This window comes from Podospora pseudocomata, chromosome 6, assembly GCF_035222375.1.
Source record: "Podospora pseudocomata strain CBS 415.72m chromosome 6, whole genome shotgun sequence".
NCBI classification, from domain to species: domain Eukaryota; kingdom Fungi; phylum Ascomycota; class Sordariomycetes; order Sordariales; family Podosporaceae; genus Podospora; species Podospora pseudocomata.
This window is the reverse complement of record NC_085890.1, coordinates 2,619,136-2,638,057: the sequence shown is the minus strand read 5'-3', so window position 1 is coordinate 2,638,057 and position 18,922 is coordinate 2,619,136. Positions and strand designations below refer to the sequence as shown.

At 51.4% G+C, this 18,922-nt stretch overlaps 5 protein-coding genes and 1 non-coding gene across 6 annotated transcripts; 4 read left to right on the top strand and 2 right to left on the bottom strand.

Annotated features, from left to right (window-relative positions):
* Nucleotides 1-105: 105 nt before the first annotated feature.
* QC762_606490 (uncharacterized protein) lies at nucleotides 106-1,206 on the top strand (the record flags this gene model as incomplete). The annotated part of the gene is made up of 1 exon (XM_062892336.1): nucleotides 106-1,206. The coding sequence occupies one exon, from the start codon at nucleotides 106-108 to the stop codon at nucleotides 1,204-1,206; it is 1,101 nt and encodes a 366-aa protein (XP_062740864.1).
* Nucleotides 1,207-1,593: 387 nt separating this feature from the next.
* Nucleotides 1,594-2,655, top strand: QC762_606480 (uncharacterized protein; the record flags this gene model as incomplete). Its single annotated transcript, XM_062892335.1, has 1 exon — nucleotides 1,594-2,655. One exon carries the CDS (start codon nucleotides 1,594-1,596, stop codon nucleotides 2,653-2,655), a length of 1,062 nt encoding a protein of 353 aa, XP_062740863.1.
* Nucleotides 2,656-13,457: 10,802 nt separating this feature from the next.
* On the top strand, nucleotides 13,458-14,476 carry QC762_606470 (uncharacterized protein; the record flags this gene model as incomplete). Its single annotated transcript, XM_062892334.1, has 2 exons — nucleotides 13,458-14,152; nucleotides 14,216-14,476. The coding sequence occupies exons 1-2, from the start codon at nucleotides 14,147-14,149 to the stop codon at nucleotides 14,474-14,476; spliced, it is 267 nt and encodes an 88-aa protein (XP_062740862.1). The 5' UTR covers nucleotides 13,458-14,146.
* A 714-nt stretch (nucleotides 14,477-15,190) lies between these two features.
* QC762_606460 (uncharacterized protein) lies at nucleotides 15,191-16,120 on the top strand (the record flags this gene model as incomplete). The annotated part of the gene is made up of 2 exons (XM_062892333.1): nucleotides 15,191-15,431; nucleotides 15,505-16,120. The coding sequence occupies 2 exons, from the start codon at nucleotides 15,191-15,193 to the stop codon at nucleotides 16,011-16,013; spliced, it is 750 nt and encodes a 249-aa protein (XP_062740861.1). The 3' UTR covers nucleotides 16,014-16,120.
* On the bottom strand, nucleotides 16,121-16,192 carry QC762_0097330. The gene has a single exon. It is a non-coding gene; the product is annotated as a tRNA-Cys (tRNA).
* A 116-nt stretch (nucleotides 16,193-16,308) lies between these two features.
* QC762_606450 (uncharacterized protein) lies at nucleotides 16,309-18,627 on the bottom strand (the record flags this gene model as incomplete). Its single annotated transcript, XM_062892332.1, has 3 exons — nucleotides 16,309-16,939; nucleotides 16,998-17,109; nucleotides 17,160-18,627. 3 exons carry the CDS (start codon nucleotides 18,625-18,627, stop codon nucleotides 16,744-16,746), a joined length of 1,776 nt encoding a protein of 591 aa, XP_062740860.1. The 3' UTR covers nucleotides 16,309-16,743.
* Between the last annotated feature and the right edge of the window lie 295 nt (nucleotides 18,628-18,922).

Here is an 18,922-nt window from a genome sequence, read left to right as displayed (position 1 = left end):
AAACAGCTTTTATTGATCTCGACAAAAACCTGGTGCATACTAGCACCTGGACCACCCTGAGCACAGCATCTTTGGAATATCCAGGATAGAGATACTCCCAAGATCATGCCACAGCCCGGACATGGCAGGTCGGTCACGATCGGAAGAAAGGAAAAGACCTCGGCACTGAATCCGTCATCCCGACATCGCGACTCTATACGTCCAGCGACGGGCCGGAAACGCTACCGGCATGAGAGTCATGACGACGTCACCTCAACACACACTGTCGAGAGCACCGACCTAGAAGATGCGTTCGAAAGCGACTGCGGCAGTGTCTCCCCCGACGAAACAGCCTCATTGTTACAGCCACACTTGCCTAAGAATCTTCAACACCTGGCGTGCCAGTTAGCCGGTCAAACCTTTCCAGTTGTTTCTCAATGGATGAAGTCCGCACGCTACATCCCACCCCCTACTATCAGGATCCCACCTCCAAAGCGCTCCAAAACCTCTAGCCCAACACCTCGATCCATACTCATGGAGACATCTGACCCATCCGACCCCTCAACCGTCCTCATCTTTCGAATTGATGGCTACTACCCTCTACCATGTCCCTTCGCCATCTCCAACCCATCCCATCATGGATTCTGTAACTTACAGCACCACCTCCGCTCCATCTCTGATGTCGTCCAACATCTTATCAAGCACCACCCCAATCCCTTCTACTGCCCTATCTGCAGTCAAACCTTTGCCAATGAGCCCACCTGCGACAGCCACATTCGGGAACGCACCTGCCAGCCTCGCAGCCTTGACATCATCAAGGGCGTTTCCCAGTCTACGCTCAGGGAGATCATTAGACGTGACAAACCGCACCTACCTGAAGAAGACCGCTGGCGGAATATTTATAGGATTTTGCTTCCCGGTAACAAGCTCCCTGGAAGGGGGACGGCATATATAAACCAGGGCTTGCCGTTGGCAGTAGCAATGACGAGGGATTACTGGGAACAACACGGGCGGAGGATAGTGGGTGAGTATCTCGCAAAGGTTGGCTCTGATGGGAGTGTACCTACAACAGGAGATGAGGAGGTCTCGATGCTTTGTATGATTGCGGAGAAGGAGTTAGTTGGGCTTGTTATTGCGGAGCATGCCCAGAAGAATTGTCAAATCAGTGAGGTGGGTGAGGGGGTGGGTGAGGATAAATGGGTGACTGTGAAGGCTGAGCAGGACTGATATGATGAACACATCCGCTTGGGTCAGCATGGAGTTTTTTTTTAATCTACGTTGTTCTACCAATTCGGCATTCTTTCAACACTTGGATGATATGTACTGAAAACTCACCAACAGAAGCATGTTTGTGAGAGTTATTAGTGTACTGCATAAGCGTCTGACCACAACAAGACTTCACTGCAACTCCAACTTGCTTCTTCTGGCGATGGCGTCTTGGCTCGCGCTGGAGGCTCTTTTCAGGGTGACTAGCAGGGGTATAACATGATGAGGACGGGTGGCGGCGGCCTCAACAGTTCACCGCTGACATTCTGAGGATATAACTAAACCTTCCGAGTCAATGCTTTGCCAGCCATTATCTCTGTTTTATCCTCAGGTTTTTCACCTCTCACAATGCCAGACACCGCCTTCTCCTCCCCCCTCCCCTCCCCCAACATCTCCATCCCCTCGCCCAACCTCTCTCCAGCCACCAAATCCAGCGATGAACACCCCCCCACCCCTCGGCCCGTCCGCGTCCTCTGCCTCCACGGCTACTCCTCCAACGGCATCCTCCTAGAAAAACACCTCCAACCCATCCGCTCCCGCCTCCCCCAATCCTGGGAGTGGCACTACATCGACGGCGACCACCCCGTCCCGCTCAGCACCTCACCCCCAGGGGAACACTCCTGCCGAAGCTATTACCCAACCCCCGACGCGCACCACATCGACGAGGCGCACTCCCAAGTCCACTTGTACACCCTCCTCAACGGGCTCGGGTACGACATCATCCTCGGCTTCGGCCAAGGCGCCGCGCTAGCGGCCTCAATTCTGTTGCATGAGCAGCGTGATTGGCAGATTGGGGAGTCAGAGTTCAAATTAGGGGTATTTTTCAGCTCTACGATCCCATACGCGAAGTGTTTGCAGGCGGGTTACAACGCGCGGCACGTTTTTGGGATTGAGGGGGAGACTCCTGAGGTGGTGAGGGATCGGCCGACGGATGTGCCGGGGGAGATGTTACCGACCGAGGAGCAGAATCGTTTCCGGTGTCAGGAGCATGAGACTGTTTGGGAGGAGGATTTTAATGTTGTCAAGAGGGTGGATAAAGATGGGGTTGTTTGGAGGGCGGAGACGAGGTTGTGTATGAGTCTTGAGGGGCATGAGGGGTGTAGGGGGGCGAGGAAAACAGATAAGATTGTGGTGGTGGATAAAGGGGAGAGGACGTTTTATCAGATGTTTCATCCTGATGTGGAGGAGGCGAGGATTCAGATCCCGACGGTGCATATACATGGGAGGAATGATCCTTGGAGGGTGCAGGGGAGAGCGTTGATGAGGATGTGTGATGAGGATAAGGTGCAGTATGCGATTCATGAGGGGGGGCATGAGATTCCGGGTTGGGGGGAGGATTTGGATGATGTGGTGGAAGCTATTAGGGAGGGGTTGAAGGAGGCGGGGATACCCTTGGAGGAGGATGAGTGATGGAGGTTTGCACAAAAGGGGGGGATGTTTGGCTTAGGATTTCTTGCATGCACTCTGAACATCCAGCCTGGCGTTTGATGGATTATTGTTTGGGTCTTGGAGTGAGCTACCCACAGCTATAACACAAGGATGAGGATAAACGTGGTGAATACAGCGCAGTTTGCAACGGTTACGAAGCATTGAAATTCGGTATAAATCACATGGCATATTCTCAAGATCTGGATTTTGTGCCTACCTACACTATTACCTTTCCAACAATTCACCAGGACACCGAAGCTCTCCAGTGTTTCAACCAGTAATTTGCTCTGTGGACTGACTGTAGAAAATTTGGCAACTCGGGTGTTTTAGATTCCTACTACAGGCTTTGTATCCACTTTCCGCAGCATGAGGTCTCACGTTTGTGAGGATGGGACAGTCAGAAGCCTCCATTGGGTGTCTAGACGCACAAGTGAGATATAGAAAATGCATTGTTAGTTTCCCAAGCGCAATTAGCGTAAAGACTTAACTAGATGATCCTCTTATAATCACTGGGAGTTACTTGGAGCTATTCCAAAGATCCATTGTGGTTAAGTTGCTCGATGGCTCGGAGCACGGTTGATCCACTGTGCTAGTGAGAATCGACCCTCTTTTCTACAACTTTTATAACAAAGCTCTCTCTTACTTTTAAGAAATCGAAAGTATATACCGCAAGCTTTCCAGCTGGGCCTATCCCAGTCTGCTTCAGCATTTCGCTTCCAAAACCCTTCTCATACTGTGTGTAAAACACTATGTGGTAACTTTCGGTGCAATAAATTAAACCTGACAGATAAATAGGAGTAACTTCCTGAGTGAAAGCCTATCTAAGGTACCTATTTTAGTCTGACTTCTAGTGGTTTGATTTAATAATCTCCCACGTTTTTCTGAGTTTGTTATTAGGAGCTATTGTTAAGTATCGCCAAGACTCTCTTGGTTCTGAGTTCAGTTTCAGAAGTGAGTCACATTAAGGTTGGATAGTTCACTTAATGTACATCAGTGAGTGAGGCATATCAGTAAGTGAGGCACCTTCTACTACTCTATTACAACTATCCTCAATTGCTAGACCACAACACTAGGAACCGACTATAATTACATCAGAAGCAGCTGAATCTGAGGCTTCTTCAGCCTCCTGGCAAGTGCGCGCATTATGGCCAGGCTTGCCGCACACACCACAGCACCGAACCTTCGTACGGACCCCCCTTGCACCACTACCATCCTGATGCGTTTCTTGCACTCCCTCCGCACCCACAGCCTTTTGGTCCAGTAGATCATGTGCATCCTGTATAGCAAGTGATCATCCGAGCCGTACACGTGTTTTTTTAGCTCTCCGGCGCTTACTTAGTGCCTCATTGGCCTTGCGGAGCGAAGCGTTCTCTGACTGAAGGAGGGCCACCTGGTGCATCACAGCCATTGACTCCCTGGATCACCGTTGCCCATTCGCGGTTGCCAGGCTGGGCCAGTTTTGCCTTGCTAAGGCCGTCCGAGGTCGTAACTACTATGCCCACGAAGATAATGCCCATCATAAACCCAGTCTCGTCGAAGTTGTAAATATCTTCCACACCACTTAATCTCGGTGGAAAAGCTCGCGCAGATAGCTCAATAATATAGTGAACAATAGCCTCCTCTTCTAATTGAGTGAGCTTTTTCGACTTGGGTGTAGTGTCGCATCGTGCAGGCTTGCCAGCGCGTCGGCGCCCTAGCGTTGCCTGGGAGACTCTATAGGCCTTAGCCGCAGCCCGTATGATTAGCTTTTCGTCATTTTGAAGAGCCTGGAGAGCCAAGATTATTTGGCTTTCTTTTGAAGTAGAGGGCATCTTTGATGGTAGAGAAAAGTGGTTGTTGAGTACAAAGATGTCGCGTCGCGTCGAAAGTGTCCCACTCACTGATATGCCTCACTCACTGATAACGTACGTTACAGACTTTTTCATTTGTTAACCTAACCTGGGCACTTGAAACTTTCTTTCACTTGGGTTCATGCCCGGTATCATAAACTATAACTAAAATTGTTACGGCACTGGTACGTGACCTATGGACTGGGTCCGGGCGCGCCGGCTATATAGCCTATAGGGCTCTGGGAGTTAGTTCCATTTCTCTTCTTCATACCTTCTGCCAGCTTTATATTTGAACAAGTCTCTATATCATCGTCGGTTCCCAGTCCCTAACCAAACACTTTTTTGATACTTCACGAACAGTCTTATCAAAAAGATTTATCATAATTGCCTCCATTGTATCCCGGTTCACAAACCTAGTACCTGATATCCTTTCCACAACGTCTAAAAAGCTTCGCAATGTCGACCTTCCAATAAATTTCCCTCGAGGAAGGCCTGCTAGCAGAGATACACGATATAATCCTCCACCAAATTCTCATCCAAGATCTTATGACTTACGCCACGCATCGCCAACATTTTACCGCAAATACAGAGGTGCAACCCTGGACAGCCACCTTTGCCAGTGCCTGTTTGGCAACTTTAAACTGAGCGCGACAGCCTACAGACTCAAGTTCAACATCTGGATTCCCAACCCCAGTAAGGACCCTCTGATCGCGGCCAAGCGCGCGCAACGCAACAAGGAACGGAAAGGCGACCTCAAGACTCCGGACCTGGTTTCCATGTGCTTACATATGGACCGGGTCGACGCGGTTATTGACGATTTCTGTTCCAAGGCTCTGTACAACGGGCAGCTTGCTGATGAGATCTGGGGAAGTCTCCCCGCCTGGACCGACAGCAGCATTCTGAAGCATTGCCATTCCACCCCAACTTCCCAAACCAAGACGGTTGGGTTGGGGTATTGGCAGACTGAACGACTGAATCTATCTTTTAGCGAGCGAGCGAGATTGAGACGGGCTTTTCTTTGAACTTCGGTTATCTGCACCCTTGGCCAATATCTCACCGCTTGCAAAGAGACCAACTCAATGAAGAAGAGCTTACCGCGATCGGCAGCGACCTGCTTTGCAGCATCAACGAGACAGATCAGGAGGCGGTTTCCAGCGTTTACAGTTACATCTTGGACATGTGGGAGAGCATTCTCCGACAATGTTCCAACCACATGGTCGGCTTCTCAGCGGCGGAGTCGCTCCCAGGGAGGAGCACATATCGTCATTATGAAGACATGACTCGAAATAGAGCCCGGGAAGAAGCCCAGTATTTCTGTACCCTCGGTCCGGAGGCATTGTTCGCCGCGTTGAAACATGCCTCTGGGCCTGAGTCAGAAACAGCGCGCTGTCTTCGAAGCCTATGTTGATGGCCTGGAGAATGAAGATCTTCAGGTGTCATCCGGGCTCACTCAAACGAGTGTCCACTCACTTGGGCACGGGATGGCCTTTCTTACCGGTGGAGAGATCATCTGGTCAAAGGTCCTTGACCTGACCACATTCTTGCCTAGTAGAATAAGAAGAGGAGGGCTGGTATCATACCAAATAGGGAATGCCGCTTGCAGACTTCTCCGTGGCCTGCTTGGGGACCTCGCGTCTACAAAGCAGCCGCAAGACTCCAAGCTGGCAAGGTTGTCCAGAAGAGGATGGGTGTTTTGGGATGACTCGCGCGTTCACAGAATGGGTTGGGATAACATTGGGGTGCTAGGCTGGATGGCCCTCGGTGGAAAATTATAGTGCGGCGGGGAGGAGGACTGGGAAGCGCAGGTGGAAGAGGGGAGGTAGTTTCTTGAAGGCATTGACAGGGTAGTCACCAATGTCGAAGATGTCGAAGATCCCAGAGCGTGGGATGAAGAGAATGATGGGGGGGAAGCGAGGATGGGTCAGACATGGAGGGCTAGCACAACCCTTGGTGTCCTTGAAGAATGTCAAAATAGCTCGTTAGATGTAATTATTTCCTATATTTGTGATGGAAAGGGCGGGAATTGGAGGCAGTTCAGCATGCAACAAAGGCTCATGCAGCGTCATCGACACCAAGATAGGTTGGAACAATCTGAAGGCACCTGATTGGGCTGGATTGTGATGGGTGAGAAAGCCGTTTGGGTTGGCGATAGAGAGGTCCTGGCTGGCGTCAGCGGTATACCTAACCTTATCAAGTTGCCCGACCTCGTATCAAGGCGAGGCGTTCAGCCATGTCGGCGCACCAAACCTTAGAACAGAGATTGGCTTTTGGTGGCCAAAAGCTCAATACTGCCCTTCCACCCCTCATCATCTGCTGATACTTGTCTTGATCTCGCATGCTTTCGGCACCCATCATTGCCCGTTGGGATCATGGTCAGGGATATTCTGGACAGGCTGCCTCTCGAGCTTCAGGATTTGATCCTGCTCAACCCCCCCTTCAAAGATGTCATCAATCTGCGAGCAGTCTCCCAACACTGCTGCGGGCATACAGTGGGGAGAACCTTGTCAAACACTTCAAACGCCGTTTACCCTCCGACTTGACGCTTCTCACCATGTCACACAAACTCCGAACCTGAGAAACTGAGAGCATCTCGAACCTTCAATAGATGGCCTGCGCAAAGGACAAGACGTTGACCACGGAAGGTCTGATGTCGATGTGCCACCATTTGGACAAAATCGACGATCTGATTATCGATGTCTACAAGAAGGCCTTGTACCCGGGACAACGCGTTCGACATGCATACAGAAACCTTCCTTCGTGGTCTCACCCCACTTTACGCGAGGGCTTATGGCTCTTCGAGATCTACAAACCGCAACATGAGAAGCGGATCTACTGGTCTGTTTATACTTTGTCGCAGCAGGAGCTCTCGCGGCTCAGGCATGCGTTTCTTGTGGCCCCCATTGCTTGCTGCCTCAACTACCGAATGCGACGACATTTCCCCGGGATGATGTGGCGGTCGGACTTTCTTGAGGTGCGAAAGACACCTCGCGTGGAGGCTTCTTGCCTGTTCTACCGCTCGACCAACAGCAATCTGTCTGTGCTATTTACAACTACATGTATATGACCTGGGATGCCATGAGAGACTTAGCATACGTGCAATGCACATCAAACACCCATCCCTCCCACGACGCCGCCGCGAAAAGAAGCATGTTTGTACTTTTTGCTCTCCTCGCGAACCCTATCCTACTGAGAGACCACTCAGATACGTTCAGTGTAGTCGGTGCTGTGACCACTCTTTTCGTCTTGAGTATAGAGAGACCTTGTGTGGCCTTGGTCCCGAGGGCCTCTGGCGAGGGTTGCAGATCGCCGCTCATAATCCTCCTACTGAACAGGACCACCACGACTACTATAGGGACACCTATTGGGACATTGAAAGCTTCTTGTATCATTCATCCCAGTCCGCTCTCGGCCGTGAGGATATGAGACAGTTCATCTGGCTTAGACCACTCGGATCTGCCCATGCTCACAGTGTACAACAAAAGAAGAAACCGAGGCCGGCAACTTGTCGTGGAGGACTGTTGCAGAAGAACGTGAAAGGCCAATGTCGAGTTGCTTTTCATATTCAGATGCCCGTCCTTACCCATCAAGCAGGTGAATACCGACATGGGGTGAGGTTTGGGGGTGCTCTATGTGGGGTTGAGGTGATGAATGGTATCGAGTAGAGTTCGGGAATTTGTCATTAAGAGGATGGACGCTCTGGGATGACGAGCGTATCAAAAGGATGGGGTGGGACAAGGTGGATGTTTTGGGTTGGATTGCTCAGGGAGAGGTGGCATATTTTACCGAGAGTGGGAGACTGGAGAGTATGCGAGAAGGGAGGTGTTTCATTGAGAGGGTGCGATGCACTCCCCTTCCACTGAGCTAAATTCTGGAGGGCGCAGTGGAAAATGATGATTAGATGGAGACGGGTGTCATTTCCTCAAATCAGAGTGTTCGACGAACATGATGGCCGCTGATAGTTGTTAGAGGGATGCTACAGTAATGAGAGAGAAGCTGTTGACGGTCTCAACTGTAAGAGTCTAACCCCTTCTGTCAGAGTCCTCAGCAAACATTGCCCACCACAGAGCACCATTTACCACCATCGGTGGCCTTCAATAACACTGATGTATATGAAGCGGAGCAGGAGCACCACTGTCAACACGAGCAACTGTGTTAGTGGGTGTTAATCACCTGGCTCAGCATCGTCTGATTTCTAGGTAGGTTGCCAAATACTTTCGGCAGAACAATTTGAAGCTTTTATACAGGTTCAGTTTCCGGATGGTATAGATTCTCAACGGCATTCACCCATGTGTTGAATCTTCCTGTGGGTCTGTGGCGTGGTTGGCGCCCCTGATATCATTAAGGTTCTGAAAAGGTTCAAAAGCCTGTAGGACGCTGTGTGGCATCCCAAGGTTTGATAGATCGGGCAATACGAGGAGTTTGAGGTCGTGGCTTTCCAGGTGACCTTTCCTGAGACTTTTTCTGAGGCTTTCCAGAGGCCAGTGTCTGGCAAGGTGTCCTTTCCAACATGTATTTAGGGGAGTCCGCTCACACTCAACGGACCTTTTTTGTTTTTCCTCCCTTTCAGTCAATTCAATCCTTTATTACAGCGTGAGTCCCCACAGAGAACCAAGTCTCGTACCAGCACAAACCATTATACTGGTGGGTTCAATCCCATGGCCCAGACAACCAGCAGCAAAGATTTGATTTGACAAAGTCGTCACAGAATGGAGGTCACACGCCGAGGCAGTCACACAATACATACCACGTGAATCTGCGCCGCCCAAACAACCAGGACCGATCTTTCTTCACTAGCACACCAACACACCAGAGTCAAAAGTGTTCATCCTGGCTGCTATATTTCAAGGCTATTCTCCAAGTTTTATTGGCCTGCTCCCCTTGGAGATCATCGACCAAATCCTTCTGAGCATGCCAGTCAGGGACGGCTGGACAGTTAAAAGCAGCATCCCGGCAATCTTCAGAATGTACACCGGCACTGAAGGGGAGAAGCATCTACACCGTCGCCTCTACGGCGCGTTGCCCAACATTAAAGCTGCTCACCTCTTCAATGATCTGAGTTCGATCGAGGACCTCAAGCTTGAGTCTCTGCAGCTCAAACTTGCACAAGGACCAACAGCTTCCAATCTCCACCACATAGCCGAGCGTTTGGATGTCATCGTCGATTGCTCGCTCAGCTGCGAGGCAGAACCGCTCGTTCACAGGCCTGAGACGCTTGCTCGCCTGGCCCAGGATTTGCTTCCAACGCCCTCCGAAACCTTCCTCGAAGCGCTATCGAGCGTCTACACGTATATGTACTTGTACTGGAAAGGGATAATGCTCGCCACGAGAATGGAGTTCAGTTCCGGGCATCATACGTGCGCGGAGAGGCAGGATAGGCCATGCTTTCCTTGCATCGGGCACAAGCAGATGATCGATTGGTGTTCTCACCGGCTGGCTAATCAGGGGTCAGAGGCTCTGTCGTTGGCAGTCAAAATGCCAGCAGTTGGGACGTTGGAGCGACTGAACGTGTAATGCCCAAGGGTCTCCGGAATAAGGGGTTATTGGCATTGTTGTATAAAGGTTGGGATCTGCACCCTCATTACATTTGGCCACAGATATATACGATGCTGACGGAACTAACCTGTAACATGATCAACATCTGGCAGAAAGCACCAAGCACCATCGAATAACGCATTACCTCACGTGTGTGTGGGGGTCTTGCAATTCGGTTTGGAAGATGCTAGCGGATAGGATGACACGTGAGAAACGGGAAATCCATCATGGGGATCGCAACCACTGGTCCCACGAACGCTGGGAGTTTACTGGTCCGACTCTCAGGGGTTGGGTCTTCTGGGACGAAGAGAGGTTCCACTCCCTGGGATGGACCGACGCGGAAACGGTGGGCTGGACTGCCCAGGTCCAGCCTGGGTGGCGGGATGGGATGAGAAGGGCAAGAGGCTGGCTTTGAAGAAGTGCGCCGAGCTTATAACACGAGCCAGCCACAACGACGAAGGTGATGTTAACGAGGGTAATGACGGATGGGGGGACGCTGAAGGAGGTCAAGAAGGAGGCGAGGGCGAAGAAGAAATGGATCGTTTCTGTGATGAAGAAGGGGTTCTAGTATGGTGAAAAAGTGAGGAGGAAAGTGAGGAGGAGGAGGGTGATGATGATGGTGAGCCCTTCGTGAGGGTCATCGTCTAGTAAGTTACAATGGTAGCAGCAGACGATTGCTGGTTAAGCTCTCCTTCTGGGGAACGAGGAGGGCACCCAGTTACCCGTCCAAGCCTGTCAGAACATGAAGCGCTTACTATTCAGCCAGTTCTTGAAACGTCTGTATCTCAGATGCCACTTCTGCCGTACCAAAAGGACATCCTTGGCCATGGGGCCAAGGCGAGGGGTATATCTTCACAGTTTCCTTGACGCAAAGCTTCAAACATCGGCCAACAATCTTGCTACCTATACAAGGTAGTCGATAATTACCTCGTCGAATTTGCCTTTATTCTTAATCACGGTCTTTGCAACTGCGTAGATGCCGCATCATGCCGTTCATTAACAGTTGGTAGAGACCAGAATGAAGCACACGTAGTGTTATTGTCCTTGCCAGTGCGACGGCTTTCACCACTCCCGTCATGCTCTGCGATGCTAGATTTGAAGTTGGCCTGAAGGGGTTCCGGCCAGTAGTACAATCAACATGGTTTCCATCCAAGATACAGATACCAACACGGTTCCCAACGCTAGCTTTCTCTTGGTTGCATAGTATCTGGCGCAACGCGGTGTGGGTTGCTCCGTGGGTCTTGCTGGCAGGCAGCAGGTTGCTCCCAGGGCTCTGCCCTGGCCCACTTCCGCAGCGAGGATATATTAGATTAGCCGGTTTGCTTGCTCCGTTCAGATACTCCCAGAATACATCATCACTTTGTACTCACTTCTTCTGTTCTGGTCGTACCACACGCAGGCTGCCTTGTCAAAGATCGACATGTCCGAGACCAAGCATCCTCAACACACCAGAGGATGACGTCCGAAATTTCCATACCGACGCTTCAATGACATATGGGCACGGATAGGCAGGAGCTACTCGTTGGTATGTGGGGATGTGGGTGTCCCTGGTTTGACTTTGTGGCGTCATTAAGGTTTTCAAGAGGCTGGGCTGTCAGAATGTATCTTTCTTTTCCATCTTTCTAAAATGGGAACCTTCCCCCCAGCTGTCCTTCTATCCTCATGACAAAGCTTGAAAGCATCCGCGTCATGTGATCTGCCATTCAGTCCAAATCCTACTGAAAAAGATCACACGGCGAGCACTGAACGCTAACTCTCAACCGTTGGCATCACGTCGAACCAAATCAAGCACGGTAGCCTAGGGCAGTTTCACGCTCGACATTTGCAAACATGGCGGCCTCTTCCGGAGCAAGATCGACTGTACAGGCCAGCTTTCCTCTCCTGGACCTTCCGCTGGAGATATTAGACCTCACTCTGATTCACATGCCAATCAAGGGTGTATCACCCTGAAGAGACTGTCACCAGAAATTCTCCGGATCTACAGCGGGCCGGATTGGGAGCAACACCTGTATCGACGACTCGGAGTCATCGACCCGTTCCTCAGCATCGCGTGCTCTTTTGACCGGTTCGAAGTCTACGGAGATTTCAGCTTGGAAACATTTATTTACCGAATGCCTCCCACTTCTCGAGAGCTTGAAGGAATGTGTGAGAAGCTCGAGATAATCGACGACATCATCTCCGACTTCGCTAGCATCGCGCTCAAACCCACGAAGGGGGTCGGCTATTGGTCCTGGCCTATTTGGACATCTGAAGAAATCCTGCGCGATCAAACGCCGTCTTCCACACGCCGAGAGATGATTCTGCCGCGAAGGCCATATGGGATGAACCCTGGGGTCTCTCGACCGCGGAGAGAAACCGTTTACGGCAGGCGTTTCTCTACCTGTCCATTGTTTGCACCAGAGAGAATATTCAAGTCCCTTGATCACTACCACCTGCGGTGGTCACTTGCGAAGATTGTTCAACAGATCATCTCAAGTGGACTGCCACTCATCTTCATCGAGGCAGTCTCATACGCTTATACGTATCTCGAGGGCGGAGTCATCGGGCTGCAACTCATGGTCCGGAGACGCTATTCACACAACTTAACGGCGTGGGAAGGGTTAACACTAAGCAGTCGAAGCAATGGTCAGCGTGGGCAAATTTATTGAAGTTCTTGTATGGCGTGGAGGCGGGTGGCTGGGACCAACTTCTGCATGGTGGAGGGGGAATGGATACCAGCCACTACTATCTCTGACCGAGGATTGTGAAGCATCTCCGGCGATCTACAAACACCTTCAAGGAGCCGGATGTTGAAGTGGCTCGTGTTTGGGGGTTTGGGGCACACCCAACACGATTTGGACCATGGTGGGGGATCATCACCGCGCTGAGACTGTCCTAGACGATGGAGAGGACGAAGACTATGAACATATATTCTGCCTGCTGCCCTGACTGACAAGACATCAATTGACCACACGGAACAGGTACCGAGCCCCATCTTTAGCGATAGCATGTGGGTGAGTGGCTGCAAGGAACTCGGAAACCTCGTGATGATCAAGTATATAAAAATAGAAAGATTCTAGCCAGGCAGAGGGGAATGAATTGTCTGTGCTTACCCGTTCCATGTGGTGGACTCGTCAAAATAACCATAAAGCAAGGACATGCCGGCATAAAAGAGTTGAACTTGTTGTACTTGAAGACTACCCCTCGTCTGCGGGTGAAATCTGGATAAATTAACAGCACTATATGCCGAGTGTCACCACAGGGCGATTGGACCGTCGGGACGGGAGACCACAGTCGTTGCATCCATCCGGGACGCTGTCTGATTCGGCGATAGCAGGCACACGGCGTGCAGAGCTTCCCGACAAATCGAGACACGGAACTTGAAGAAGAGTAAAAATAACAAAAAGAAGGCGCAAAGAATTCTTGGGGCAGGTGAAGCAGTGAGACATGCCTGGCGGGGCATGGAACCCCACCTTCCATTGCCTGCCATGCTCCGACTTCTATCAGGAGTGTAACCATCCCAACTTGTCAGTTACCAAACTGCCTATTCGGAGATCCGACCCCTTCCGCCTTGCTCTTTCGAGTCTTTTTGCCCCTTGGCAGCGGACCCGTCCATTCCCAGCGCCCAGGTTGCAAATCATTTCCCCCGCCAGACCTCGCACCTGCTGTTGCATTCCATTGCAGCGACTGTCGTGCCGGCCTGAGACGTGCATATCCCGGGAGTTGGGGACTCGTCATGGTCTAAACAAGTATCATAAATCCGGTCCTGTCCTTCCTCGCCTGGTTCTCGGTGTCGGCGATCCATGGATATCACGCCTAGAACATGTCACCGACCGTTACCACGAGCGAATCTAGAATACGACGTCTAGACTCCCACTTGCTCTCTGAAGCATCCTTGCTCCCATCGGCTCCACCCTGTCCATCCGGTGATACAGCAGTATAAAGAACCACGTTGCCGTGACCGACCAGGTTCTCTCCCGCTCACCACTCCGCTGGATCTACACCATCTTGCCGATCGCTTTTATTTTTAAATTTTTGTTTTTTAAAAAAAACTCCCCTGAAAAGATCGTCGCTTGACACAAGACACTCCATCAAACTCTGTCACCCCTCACTTCTAACGTCTATTAGCCATCATGAAGGTATGTGCAACCTTCCCTCTTGGACCTCGCACCGTGACATCTAACTAACCTTGGCCCGTGTAGCAACCAACCACGCACTTGCTCACCCTCTTCCTCCTGCCCTTCGCCCTCGCCCTTCCCACACCAGAAGACTCAGTCAATCAAGTGGAGCAAGGGACCAACACGCCGGCGACAGTGGGCAACGTCAACGCCGGTATCCCCCGATGCAAGACACAGGGCCTCAGCGACTTTTGCCTGTCAAACAGCAATAAGCCATACTGCGACGCCACCGGGTTTCACAACAACATGATGGCCCAGTGCGAGAAGAACTGCTGGTGCGAATAGATTGTGCCCAGACCCGACATCGGGGATGAAGAAGGAGGACCAAGAGCCAGATAATGGACGACTAGATAAGGGACGGGCATTGGAGGAGGAATAATATCCACCAACACAAATTCTATCGCGGCTGGAAGCTCTCCTTTTATCCTGCCAGCAATACCCAGCCCACATTTAGTATGAGGATGGGACAAGTTGGAGAGAGAATATGACAGGAAAAAGGTGTTGAAAAAAGAGATGGGGCCATCGAGGCATTGATTTTTTCTTTCTGTGTATTTCTGATTCTTGATATGGAAGTTATTTCTGCACCAAATCAAGGACAGCGTGTTGCTGCCCGTGGAGAAAGGCCTCACAGGGTCAACATCTACCACCGGCGTTGACTAAGCATTGTACGACATTGTCGTTTGCGACGCCGTTCGGACACATTTCGGCATTCACGGGACTGCCTTTCTGTCTTTAGACGTCCTCTAATATGAGCACAAGAACAAGGGGATAAGTGTTTAAGAGGGTTTCCAGGCGGCTGTGACTGTAAATGTGGATTATGCAGGAATCATGCCATGATGGGTGTTAGTAAGTGCATGTGTTGACGTCGTGATGACAAAGCTCGACTCATCGTCTCCACGATCAGTAACTGGGGTATAAACTCCCATAATCAACCTCACCTCACCAGGAGTAAAACATTGTTTTCACACCAACAACACTGAGAACGATACCCAGTTCACGATGACGACCCCCACCCCCTCCCGCGACGACCTCATATCCCTCCACGGTTTCACTCCCCTCCCCGTGGACCAGGACGCCATCTTCCAGGGAAAACCATTCCTCCACCAACCCACCCCGGTCCCTCTCTCGTCCATCACCTATCCAAGCTCTACCGACCCCTTGGTCGCTAAGGTGCAGGAGTACGCGAAGGAAAAGCTCCCAATCCAAACCTACAATCACTCCATGCGGGTTTTCTACTGGTGTACGCCCCTTCACCCCTTTCCCATCCACCCTCCCCCCTCCCCCTCACCATCCTCGCTAACCCCCCCAACCAGCAACCATAATCATGCAACAACAATTCCCCTCCCTCCCCCCCATCTCGCCCTCCACCATAGCCCTGACCTGTCTCCTCCACGACATCGGCACCACCCCCTCCAACCAATCCTCCACCCTTCTCTCATTCGAGTTCCAAGGCGGGGTGATAGCCCTCGACCTCTTAAAAGAACTGAACGGCAACAAGTCGCAAGCAGAAGCCGTAGCAGAAGCCATAATCCGACACCAAGACCTCGGAACGGTAGGCACCATCACAGCCTTGGGACAAATCCTCCAACTAGCCACAGTCTACGATAACATGTCCCTTCGCCCGTATCTCATCCACCCAGACACCAAGGCCGAGGTGAACAAGGCTTACCCTAGAAAGGGCTGGAGCGGGTGTTTCTCTGCTGCTATCGCCAATGAGAAGAAACTAAAACCCTGGGGGCATACCAGTCATTTGGGGTGGGAGGTTTTTGAGAATGGGGTTCGGGAGAATGAGTTTATGAGGGAGGTTGATTCTTGGGAGTGAGCGGGGTGCAGGTAATGGATATGGTAGGTAGCTTTGATGGTCAAAGGGCTAGGTTGAAAGATGTAAACTAGGGTGGATTAAGCCAGCTTGTTATTTGAATAAGAAGAGGACCAGTAGCTCAGGGGTAGAGCAACCGGCTGCAGTCCGGTAGGTCACGCGTTCAAATCGCGTCTAGTCCTTGACTTTTTTTATTACACATCACTGTGATTGAAAGGCTTGAATGGGCTGGGGAAAACACTCCTCAGTAATCATTACGAGTCGGCCTGTACCTATCCCTTAATAGTATTTCTCACGAGGTCGCTGCTGGGTGGCCTTCGGCTAATCAACGTGACTCTCACACACACACGCCGAATAATGAGATAAAATCTTGTCAGAATACTCTTCAACGACAATAAAAGATAGATACAGTGCAGTAGACCAAGTGGGCTTCTGATTTGCAGTACGCGTCATTCCCTCCATGCCCGGCAGCCGCTCCTCAACCAATTTCGCTGCAATTAAAGCATTTCCAGGTTGACAACGCTTCGAACACTAGTCAATGATCTGAAAGAACAACGCCAAAAAATGACAGTGCTACCATTCGGACAATTGACCAGCCCCGTAACCGTTGCGAACCCTAGCAATGCTTCGATTCCAACACAATTGCTCGAGAAATAATTCCACCTTGCAGATAACAGGCAAATGCATACAAGATAACGATGATAACGAGAAAAAGAGGGGTAGACAGTAGATACTAGTCCCATATCCAGCTGACGAACCTTGTCCAGCCTCTAGTCTTCTTTGTTGGCTGGAAACCTTGGGTTTGTACCGAGAGGTTCTCCTCGGCCTGTTCAAACGCTTCTTCAAGGGGTATTTGATCGAGAGGAGTGATCGAGGTCTTGCGGAAGAACTTCCAGCCCAGGTAAGCAGCTAGGACAATGGGAATGTCACTGTAGGTCACGTTAGTATCAAGACAACAGGTTTGCACAAAACAATCAAATAACTGACAGGTACGACGACACAAACTTGGCGGCGTCCCAACGGCCCGTGGTGAAGACACTGAAGCCGCTCGTGAACAAAATGACGAGGCACATGACAAGCCCGACTGGGGATGTGTACTCTGCTGATTGTCAACTTCAGCTTCCCTCACATCCAAGAATGAAGACCTACCCGTCCACCAATTGTGCCACGGCAGTCTGTCGGTCGAAATGCCTTGCTTCTTCATAGCCTTGAGAAGCCGGATGTGGTTCAGCAGAATGGAACTCCAAGAGACCAACACCCCGGCTGCCGTCAGCATGACCAGCCACCAGAACACGCTAATGGCGTTCTCGGACAGGCTCAAGAAGCTCAAAAACATGAAGACCGTGAACAACAAGACACACATATATGGTGTGCCCCAGGACGTGGTCCTCAAAAAGATCTTCGGTGCTTGTCCCTTCAGTGCCAATCCATACAACACCCTCGTGCCCGCCAGCAAACTCTGATTCGCCGCTGACCAGGCCGACGTGATCACAATGGCATTCACCAAGCTGGGGATCCCCTTGATCCCAGCTGCTGCGGCCGCAAGCACAAACGGACTCTGTGCCACGGTATCACCACTCCCCTTCAGCCTCTCATCATTGCTAGGCACCAACAAGCCCACCACAAACACCGCCAGACCATAGAAGATGACAATCCTCGCAAAGACCCTCTTCACAGCCCGGGGAATAGCCTCTCTCGGGTTTCTCGTCTCAGCGGCAGCCATAGCCAAAGACTCCACCCCCGCAAAACTGAACACCGCCCCGGTCATCACTGCCCAGAAGCCGAGAAACCTCCCCCAGTCTCCTCGAGCAATATACTCCACAAACGGACCCGGATCTCGCCAATATCTGAACCCAATCACCCCAGTCCCAGGCACTCCCCCCAAATTGATCACCAACCCCAACACAATCAGAAAGACAACCAGCAAGATCTTCAACAAGGCAAACACAAACTCCACCTCACCAAACACCCTCACAAAAGCCATCCCTATCCCACCCGTGAGTGCAATAAACGGCAAGATCACCGCCGCCGGATTCAGCCCATCCCCCGTCCAAAACTTGACCAGCACACAAACCGCCACAATCTCAGAAGGTATACTCAACAGATTGCCGTAAACCAAGTTCCACCCGATAGCAAACCCCATGGCTGGATCAACCAGCACCTCGGCGTGTCTGACGAATGATCCGGTGACAGGCATCAAAGCAGTCACCTCTCCCAGGGCAAACTGCACGGAGCAGACGACTAGTCCGATGACTGCATAGCCTAGCAGTGCACCGAGAGGACCACCCGTGGAAACTGCCCCGCCAAGGCCGAGGAAGAGACCGGTGCCGATGGACCCTGCTATTCCCAGCATGGAGAGATGGCGTTGGGAGAGGCCCTTTTGGAGGGATCTGGACTCAATCTGGTGCTCTTGGCTGAGGCTCTGGGGGTTGGATAAGAGGGGATTATTGGATTTGGGGGATAGGAGAGGGGACTCGACATCGGTATTATTGATGATGCTGACGGGGGCGATGTTCTGCTTGGGAGAGCGTGATGGTTGGGGGGTGGATGAGCCGGAGGAGGACGAAGAGGCGGTGCCGTACCCCGCCGGCTTGAGGTTGGGTGTTGAGGCGGTCATGTTGGCCAGTGGTTCGCCGTGTTGAAGATGGATCTTTTGCTGAGATGGCTGGAGACTGAGATTGAGGCCCTGCCTGATGATGCGGAGTGATCAAAGCGCGAGCAGTCGCAGGAGACCTTGTCGCTGACTGATCCCCGAACCGCCCGACAGAAGACCGCGTCTTCACCTCGGTCGATGACAACGACTGTATATGATGGTATCTGATCTGGCAGATTTCTGCCCGCTCTCAAGGGCAGAAGACATTGCGCCGCTGGCTTTGCGAATTCTCAATATTAACAGAAGATTGAAGGAGGGA